We start from the raw sequence: 10,465 nt of genomic DNA, 5'->3' as shown, positions 1-10,465 counted from the left end.
CTCTCAGTTCATTTGCGTTTATATCAACCTATTAAGTAACGATTGTGATACGGAATATTTTTTTATGAAATACTGACATAAGGGGAATGTAGGAGAACGTAATATAAATCAAGCTAAAGTTGTGTTTTTGAGAAGTGAAAATGAACAACCACCAGAAACATTACCGTGTTTGAGGGGACGATTTAGCTGTCACACCGCATTGTCCTTGCAGGTATATATACACGTCCACATTTAAGATTTTAAAGGTTTATCTAAAGAATTGCATAACATCATCTTACTTTGTAAATCTGTGCATTATATTTTTCTTTATAAATACACATGTGTTAATGAGTGCCAGTACCCTGTGGATTGAACTGAGTAAGGGTAATTTATTTTATCCTGTCAGGACATCGACCGACAAATGCGGCGCAGCCTTCAGTCTGCCCAGCCGTCCACAGCCCGTAACCCGCGGATTTACAATCAACAACTGACACATATTTCTGCCCAGGGACACCGTTCTCTCCCTTCGGTATATTTTCTAGATATGAGGTGAGTACAAATCGTGTACATGCAGCAAAGAAACACGTCTAATTAGCACGATATTTAAGCGCTCCGGTCTACGCTGAAAATCTGCCTTGCAAGATGGCGACGTGGTTGAGAATTGAAAGGTGAAACACAGGCTAAGTTAGCCAGCTAGCGACAACAACAACATCTTAAACGTCGTGTTGGTACACTGGAGGGCTAAAGTGGCATATATACTTTTGAGTCGACGTTTATTATTGTGCATGTTTTTGGTGCATTTCCGGACAAGCTCTCTGTTGTGGAAGTAAACCCATCCCCCCCTCAAGATAAGCTACAAATCCTATTGCGTTTATATGATAGTGTGGTGTTAAAAGACAACAATAACAACACACAGCAGTAGGATTTCTCACAGCCAGACTGTGTGTGAGGCCATAAAGTTCATCACGGTTACTGGGTTTGCATGGAGCTCATCAGATCAGAGAGACCATTGTAAATGCTGTCTAAAATTAACTGAAACCATGAAAGCAGACCAAACGCAGTGTAAGATTCATAACCTGAAAACTTCATGCATCTACTCTCAAAAAGACATTAAACCACGATGGAAATTATGATAGAAGACTGCTGAACTGGGAATGATGGATGAAGGGTAACACCAAATACACTATAGCCACTAATTCTTAGAGCTTTCTGTGACATTACAGAATGGAAATACATCTAACCAGCCACATTTATGCGTCATGTTAAAGGGAGTGAGAAAGGGATACAGCTTAACTTTATTGTGAGAAGGTCAAATGACTGATTCCTATCATTGATTTCTTTAGAAGTTGACATAGCTTCAAGTTGAGAAACAAGTTATGGGAAGTTATGTCACTAACCACGGCAGCTGAGTCTGAAGCATATTCATATTATTATGCTTACTCAGTTGCTGTGAATAATTAAGATTCAAGGATTCAGTGCTTTGCTAAGCAGGGAGGATGCTGTGACATGGGCTTGAACCCAGATGATCTGTTTTCTTTTATTCATGGGGAGCAAAGTTGAACAAATCATCTGGTTGCAATACTTGAAGCCAAAGAATTGCAAGAATTTTAGTTTCCTGTGTCATTGATTATCAGCCATACTGATAAATATTTGGTCATCACCTCATGGTACAACTCAAGTTCATCATTTTTAAGCAAGGATTACATTTATTTATGCAAAGTTTGGTTGACTATTTTTGGCACATAAATTCAACTCAACTCTACTCTATTTTTTGTCCCATTGGGTAAATTTGTAAACTTGTCTTGCAAGAAAATAGTGAAAAATATTTACATTCCCAGTATCACAAAAACAGCACATGTTTATATTTGTTGTAAACTCAGGTTCAACCACTTAGATCTGAATCTTCCTGCTATGTAGATTGCATTGCAAGCTAAATGCAATAAAACTAAAGCCAGCCTGACTCTAAATTTTAGTGTAGAGGTCACATGGAAGCATAAAGAGAAGCCTAATATTCATAAACACAGAGAAGACTATGTAGGAGCTATTGAAAACCGTTTCAAATTAAATCAAGTGTAGAAAAATTAGAAAAAAAATCACCATCTATCAGCAGTATTAACTGCGACACGTTAGTTGTTTTTTTTTACAAGTCATGTCTTGAAGACACTGATGATATTTTTAGTCGCATTGCTGAAATTGTGGAAGTGGATCTCAAATTCTGGGAACACCAAACCTGTCTGCGGATTTAAAAAACAAAATAACAGCTTCCTACCCTTGGTTATGGTGGCAATAGCTCTTCCCAACCCTGAAGTTAGCGTCGTAATGTCTTGGCATCGTGGTCATGCTAGAATAAAAAATGACAGAGCCAGCAGGACACAGATTCATTTGATGGATCACTGTGAAGAATGATTAAAAAAAGGGCCAGGAAAAGTGATTGTTCTAAACCTACACACCAAACTGTTCTTTTTTGTAACCCATAAATAATAATGGGGATATCTGGTGTGTATGTTTTCTTTAAGCGTCACAGTATTTCCTACCTCTGTCCTGGGTCCTGTTCTTCATACGTTGCTTAACTGATACAGGTTAAGCAACATATGTCTCCAGCTAACTAATGTCTTCAAATGCAAGTGGAGGATTGATTTATTTATCTCGGGAGGGAATTATATTAGTTAAAAGACTGACGTTATTCTGAAATAACAACAACATGAGCGGACAGTTGGAACCACGATCAGTGCTGATAACATTGATTGATTGGCACGACATGTAAGGTTTGAGACAGCACCTGTTTACTGCAGCTGTACAGCAGAAGTTAATTAAGAGTGGAAGAACATTTCTGTTGAAACAAATATCTTAACTAACACTTAACTATGAAATGACACACCCTGCCAGCCCCTTTAATAAACAACAGATTTAAAGCCCTTTTAAACGAGATGAAATCGCACAACCAACTGATAATATTAATAGTATGTCTGACTCAGATAATTAAGGTGTCATGTATGAAAGTTGAATAATTTAGAATAATATTGAATTATTTGTAGTTCACGCTTGAATGTTTAGAAAGCGTCCGACATTTTATTCATCAAAATGTTGTGATTAAAGTAACTGTATTTGAATTTGGATCTCATTTGTTCTAGCTCACAGTGAGATAAGCTACCTTTGGATTTGAGCAGGAATGTTCATATCTTTAGATTACATTTGGATAGTTTATTTCACTTATATTCATTTGATTTCATTGTATTTTCAAATCATGGATAGACTCTTTTTATTGTGAATCTCCTGAGAATTACATTGATTTGTGTGCACATAACGCTGCCTAAATTGTTTATCATAAATTGATTATATTCAACATTCCTGCAAAATGTGAACTTTTTGTGCAACGTTTTTGTTGCTATGATAATACAGAACCTATCTGCAAACTATGAATTATATCAACTTTTAAATGTTTTTTTCCCCCAACAATACCTACTTTTTCCAACAACATCTACACCTGTGAAGTTTTTTAAAAAAAATATATTTTTGGTGCATTTTTAAGCCTTTTTACAGTGACAGTAGAGAGTAGACAGGAAACAAGGGGGGGACCAGGGCTCTATTCACACCTGGCATTAAAATGCATCTCGGGTGATCTGATCACGTGTGGGACAGCTCTAAGTACAGGTGTGAATGCACCCAAGATGCATTGAGGACACATTGAGATCGGATCAGTCAGACCGAATTAGGAGATGGTCTGGGCTGCATATGGCCACATTCATTTAGCAGCGTGTATGTGAATGTGTTCTGGGCCACGTTTGGACCGTCTACTCAACTGATGTCCTCTTTGTAGGCGGAAGTACGTTTGCCAACGGCGTCATATGAAAGTGCGAAACAACAACACAACAACAGGCAAAATGGATTCTTGTGGATGGAATTCACACGAAACACACTTTCTGATTTCCATTTAGGCTGAAGAGTTTTGATTTTGCCTGTGTGCCTAGATCACAAACTGTTTCTTCTTTTAATTTCTGGCAGACTAGGCACAGGAAGTGCATTGCGGCCTCCTGCTATTTAAAAACAACAGTGCATTTGGTCTTTGCAAATGAAAGTGATGTATGTGTTTATTTGCATATAGAGCCAGGAAGTGAAATCTGATCACAAGTGGTCACTCGAGATGCATGTGGAGATGCATGTTAATGCCAGTTGTGAACAGGGTCTAGGAAGTGACCTGCAACAAAGGTCCACTGCTGGAATCGAACTGCAGATGTTGCACTTATGTGGGCTACCAAGGCACACCTATGCCTGCTAAGTAAAGGCAAGACAAAAACTCCTCGGTCAAGGTTGGGCAAGGTCTGAATGTTTGGTGGATGAAATGAATATAAAAAAGTTTTGGCCTTGATGATGCAGCCAGTTTTGAATAAATAATATTCAAACGTAATAAGTTATTATTGTGATAACAGCTCCGCATACGTTTCAGACAGCTCTGACAAGCTAAAAAAATCCTGGCTAATAACAAATCAAGTTAACTGTGTTATCTGTGTTCAGAGATCAGGCCCCTGTTCTTTCTATGCACAGAGAGACTGTTTCGGTGTTTCTTAGAGCTGCAGCTGCTTTAATGCACCCATTTTGTTTAAAGGCTTTGACTTTAATGCAGGAGTTTAATAAGTCATAGAGTGGTGTATTTTGGCTTCGATACTAACTCTTTGACCTTCATTAGCAACAAGAGCCAATATCAGCAGACCAGTGCTTTAGGCCTGTATTAGAACTTTTTGAGAAAAATGATATATAAATATACTATCATATGAAAGGTTTGTGGCACTCCCTCTTGTTGTGTCTTGTGTCTATATTGTGCACACTAACTCATCAGCACACCGTTAGTTCAAGAGACGACACACGATAGCTTATCACAAGTTCCACACGTTCTATCTGATGCTCTAGCAGGTCTCTCAAAATGCAGTATTTTTTGACAAGACTATTCATTACTGTTAATCTAACTTAGTTTATTCCTTTTATCTTGGTTGGCAGATTCTCTTTATCTTATTCTGTCTTATGTCTTATTCTGTCATGTAAATATCTACAGTGTGACATTAAAAAAATAAATGTGATGTTTCCTGTCTTGCTGCAGGTGGTTTGTGTCTCCAAACATGGTCTAGCTGAAACCTCTGATCCGTGAAGCAGCAGCAGCCCGCTTGCACTGATTCAGGATGTCCAGTAGCTCGGGCTACCCCCCCAGCCAGGGGAACTTCAGCAGCGAGCAGAGCCGATACCCACCGCATTCTGTCCAGTACACCTTCAGCGGCTCGCGCCACCAACAGGTAAAGCCTTCTTTGTTTTTTGGGGGAGGTGGGCATTTGCTGGCTTTGTTAAATAGCTGTAATGGAGAGATGACACAATGTAAAGGAGAGAGTGATGCAACGAGGTCCCACGCTGTATTGGAATTGGAGATGTTGCGGTTCATGGTCGGCGTTTTAACAGACAGTTTCATGGATCGTGAAATCTGAATTTTGGTTTGAGATTTTCTGCAATTGAGCGCAGGGTAGATGTGAAGATATTACAAATAAAAACTATTTAACTGTAACAATGGCACTGTGCTAGGAACACTGGTAGTAATTTGCAATTTTGTGTCCACTGTATAAATATATATATATATATATATATATATATATATATATATATATATATGTGTGCTCTGTAAATCAGGTATCCTGTTTTCTCCTTTGAGAGAAACCAGTTTCAATTCTTTGGTTTCATGATGGCTTCACCTAGTTTTACATTATTTTGCTTAAATGCCGTTCTTATATTCGCCTATGTAGCCGGAGACCTTATTTCGATTATTTCTTGCATAAAGCGATAACGTCAGTCTGAAAGCATCCTGCCACACAACACAAGAGCCACAGACTCTGAACAACCTGCTAAAGTCTCCTTATCTAACTTACATCAACACGTGTCTTGTCCTGCACCTTAGCTTGTTGAACAAGCTACCAATCAAACATTTGATGGGGAAAAGTGCACTGCTAACGTCAGTTAGCAGCTAGATAGCTAATTAGCTGTTAAGCTGCAGCACATTAAACAGCGTGTAAACATACCTGGTGTGATTATTGCTCTTTAAAATCCCTGCTAACGTCACACTGTCTGCCCATGACTTGCAGCTGCACCATTTTATTCTCTTTGTCTCTGTTCTGTAACATCGGTAGCCTGCTAGCTGCTGTCAATCAAACCCAAACACCAGCATGCTCCTCTAGCTGGCTGACACAAAAAGGAGCATCTCTGATATTTACCTTTTTTCTTAATTTTTAATAATACAGAACTATTACCAATATATTTACACACACATTGACATTATTTTTGGCTGCAAATATGATTAAATGTGATTTCAGTTGGACTCTAACCATAACCGAGTCAGAGATTCGATCAAGGTAATGCGTTGCAATCGTTGTGGAAAAACCAATCCTGAAGGAAGATGTGAACCAGATTCGGCCTGATTTTCTAATTAAAATATTGGGCTTGGGTTGGACAATTATTGACTGATTTAAATTAAAGGTTTTGTTTGTACATAAATTGAGATATGTTTCATTTTTGACAGTAGCTGAATGCTATACTGTATATGTTTTTGTTTTGTTTTCACTTTGCACACAGTCAGAGATTTGTTCCAAGAGGAAGTCTAGCATTTGAAATAAGAAGGATTTCTTTTGTTGCCCTTAATTGTGATTGTGATGAACAGCGGGTTTAGGTTCAGGCCCAGCTTTTACTTTTTGTGGGTTGGGATGAGACATTAAATTTAGGCACCTGCAGAGCAGTACTGATTGCGTGGGTTGAGAATTTGTTGCAGTGAAGTGCAGTGAACAAACAAGATTTGTGTTGGTAGGCAGTCTAAGAAGAAGTTCAGACAGATTTGTTGAACAAGGCCTTCGGGCTGCACCTTAAACCTGTGTTGACAGTTAATCCGAATGGGTAATGCATGTTCACTGACCTCTTCGCAACTGATTCGCAGCTACACACTGAAAATTAAATGGAGGCGGTGGCCTCATGTAGCCTTTCATGTTCTGTGTGGCTTCAGTTTTAGGGCTTTTAGTTTCTCAAACCCAGCTGGAGCTGCAAGAGCCTTTTCACTACGTAGGCAACCTGCAAGTGAATTGGGACGGCATTTGCTATGAATGTCTTGCTTGCTATGGAGGCATTGTTGTTGGTTTTGAGACTAGTTTTAGTAATATTTTAACTCAAAAAAAAATACTAATTTCATGTGTTTCAAGACCTTTTAATTTCAATATTTGTAGAATTGAAGCACATTTACAGGTTTATTTATTACACTGAAGTTGTCAGGAGTTTTTTGTCAAATTGAAATGCAATAAAGATGAATAGATAATCATAGTGAACAACATACTCCTGCAGCTCTATAATGTCTGTATAGCATTGAATTCATTTGACTGTTGTGAATATCGGATAATGTTTGTTAGCCGTTTTGAATGACTTACTTCTTAGAAACTTACTTTCACAGAAAATTGTCAGCGGTACATTTCTGGGCATTCGGATTGTTTGCTTAAATCTGGGACAAAACTGGAGTTTGGAAATGTTTCCTGTAACTGCATTTGCTTGTTCAGGTTGGAGGTCACTCTGTGCTGATAACATTAATGTGTTCTTTTCTCAAAAGCTTTTTGATAAATGCTTAATAAATAGAGTATTTAATAAGGTTTAATCAATTTACTTGACATGAACAAAATTAATTTTAGCTTGCCAGATAGAGACAGTGCTACTGATTGTGATGATTTCATCATTGTCCACTGACTGATGAGATGTTTGGCCACTTCCCGACCAGCCCTTGTTCCACAGTGTCCTATGGTTTTATTTCATTCATCTTTCTAATAAGCTTAGACATGATATCGTGGTGTTGTGTTCTCATTCTAAGCTACATGGGCATGTCCTCCTGTACATGCTGATAAATTTGAGAACCTTGTTATTTTAACAGATAGGGATTAGTTAGTGTTTAGTATTCAGATGCTATGTCCTATATTCTGCACTTGTTGAAAGCTAAGAAATGCCCCATTTCCTTCATTTAGCAGCGTTGCCTTTATTAGATTGAGTACAGCAGAGATCTTAAACGAGGTGGGTAAGGAGGGGAGTGACATGCGACAAAGGTCCCCAGCTGGACTCGAACCGCAGACGTCGCTCTTCAGACGACTTTTAACAGCGCTCGCAGCCCAATACACAGTCAACGCAGTTACTTGTGCAAATTAGGAGGAAAAAAAAAAGAGCCATAAAAAAACTCCTGATGTCACAGTTAGATGTGTAAAGCGTAAGCGAAGTACGCAGCCTGTATTGATTAAAAATGAAGCGTATATGTTGCGTCAGATGGGTGTGAGATGTGCAACTGAAAAACGCAGAGCGAGTCGCTGGCGTGGGCGAGACTTGCCTCACTGTAAACATGATTTATTTGTTTCATCTGTGAAGTGCTTTTTTGATAATGGTAGCTTTGCAGTAACTCATGGTTTATTTTTCTTTTCTGTTCAGCAGATCTCATTTCCTCCATATTGTTGTGACCTTGATCAGTTTGCTTCATAAAGTGTTTTTGTGGTGTTTACCTCTTGCCTGCAGGATTTCACCGTCCCAGACTATCGGACTCACATGCAGGATCCACAGGGTCGGAGAAGACCATCTTTACTGTCTGAATTCCACCCTGGGACTGAAAGGTGAGGGTTTCACTGACCTGCTGCCTAAATATCTAACAGATGATAACTGCATCCATGTATTTTCAATCCAGATTTCTAAATTCAGTATTGTGTTGCAGTTTCCCCCATTTGCACTCCCTGAGGGATAACCCCAGATTACAGTTTGGGAGCCATTTATCTCGACAGCTGGGTGTGACTCCATCTGTAAATGTGAGTTCTTGTTTACTTCTGTTCTTTAGGCCTCCCGAGAGACGCCATGGTTACGAACAGCAGTTTCACTCCGTCACAGCCCAGCCTGAACATGAAGTCTTGGAGTCTAAACGCCCTCGCATGGAGACTGTTGCTGAGTCCCACATCACCCGCACCCCTCCTACCGCTGGGGGTATTGTCCTGCCCATGCCCCACACAGTACAGGACAGCCTCAGAGCCACTGTGGAGGTCAAAAAGGTGGGCCCTGTTCCTCACAGTTAGTCGCAGTTGTGTTTTTGTCCTTTTAAGAGACAAACTGAGATGGGTCGTATTATGGTTTACAGTCTCCTCATAATGAGACAGAACTTTTCTGTATGTTTTATAATGTCAGCACGTGTTCATGTGTACTATTGGAGGTCGGTACCCAACAAAATGTAGAACCCTATGCGACACTGCCTCACTGGCTGCTTTTTGAAGTGTAAATAATGTTATGAGACAGGACTGAATCATTCGGTTTGTAGAGAACTTGTCCTGTAGTTTTTGTGATCTCAATGAACCTTTTTTCATTTTACCAGGAGTCTCAGTTCACCGTCAAAGTGGAGTCCGCGTCCCCAGGAGGACATACACTACACATGGGGGAAGAGCAGGACACTTCACCTTCCAAGCTGTCCAAGGAGGAGCTGATCCAGAGTATGGACCGCGTGGACAGAGAGATTGCTAAAGTGGAGCAGCAGATTTTCAAGCTGAAGAAAAAGCAGGTTGGTTACCCAGTGAGACCTTTTGTCTCTGAACATGCATCAAACACAATAGGTGTTATGTAAGAAAACTTGGCACAAGGAACAATTCCACTTGGTTTTTTGGTTAAGCAATAACCCATGAGGTTACCAGTGAGGTAATTTAGAACAGAAATGATGAATTGTTAAACCTCAAACATCAATGGCTTACTGCTTTTATGAAATTATGTGTAATTATAAACCACCATAATAGAAGTTTTAAAGGTCCTGTTGTTGATTGATGTTTAGTGTAATAATTACAATTTGAAAGAGCAGGTGTGACAGTGACTGCATTACCATCAGAGCTTCAGAACCAGACATGAATGTGTTCAAGTATAATCAAGTGACATGGATGTAAATAAATATATAGCCACAGGAGAGTCATAGCAGGCCAACGGTGTATGCACAGAAACGTCACAATCAGAACTGAAGGTCAGGTTGAAGTGACAAATATAACAAGTTGTAGTCATGTCAGTAGTCTTAATTCGTAGCATTGGCAAAATATCATTTTGGATTAAAATAATCTCAGATTTGATAGTTTTCCAGCAGGCTCTGGAGTTCTTTCCCTCCTGGAAAAATCTGGTGTTGAGTCTAATGATAACAGGCCCCATACAGTGTTGCATTTTGTCTCTCAACATTTCTCTCAATTTCTAGCGATGCAGGCTTAGTTTTTCATCATCCTATCTTCTCGTCTGGATTAGCTTGTTTTTAATCTAGTTTGTGGCTGTTTTTCTGCTGCTATCTTTTTTGGAATTTCGTCTCATTAGATAGGAATGTAAGCTGAGCTTTGCTGGGAGAGAATACTTTTCAGTTTTTCAGTCTGCGTTTTCCCAAGATTTTCAGGGATTTATTTGTTTATTTGAGGCATTTCAGGAACTTCTAATCTCATCCCTG

General features: G+C 39.2%; 1 protein-coding gene across 3 annotated transcripts in view; it reads left to right on the top strand.

The window, feature by feature from the left end:
• The first annotated feature begins 257 nt into the window (after positions 1-257).
• The window catches only part of ncor1 (nuclear receptor corepressor 1), a 59,894-nt gene continuing 49,686 nt past the window's right edge, over positions 258-10,465 (top strand). For 2 of the 3 annotated variants that reach the window (XM_042430605.1, XM_042430604.1), the window contains exons 1-5: positions 258-528; positions 5,072-5,261; positions 8,536-8,630; positions 8,849-9,056; positions 9,374-9,556. In XM_042430605.1, the coding sequence (XP_042286539.1) occupies positions 5,151-5,261; positions 8,536-8,630; positions 8,849-9,056; positions 9,374-9,556 (597 nt within the window). In that variant the 5' untranslated portion in view covers positions 258-528; positions 5,072-5,150. The remainder of the gene's footprint in view (positions 529-5,071; positions 5,262-8,535; positions 8,631-8,848; positions 9,057-9,373; positions 9,557-10,465) is intronic. The other variant, XM_042430606.1, reaches the window with a different exon arrangement.

Source organism: Thunnus maccoyii, chromosome 13 (assembly GCF_910596095.1).
Source record: "Thunnus maccoyii chromosome 13, fThuMac1.1, whole genome shotgun sequence".
In the NCBI taxonomy this organism is placed as follows: Eukaryota; Metazoa; Chordata; class Actinopteri; order Scombriformes; family Scombridae; genus Thunnus; species Thunnus maccoyii.
Note: the sequence above shows the minus strand (reverse complement) of the source record. Positions and strands in the feature narration are given on the sequence as shown.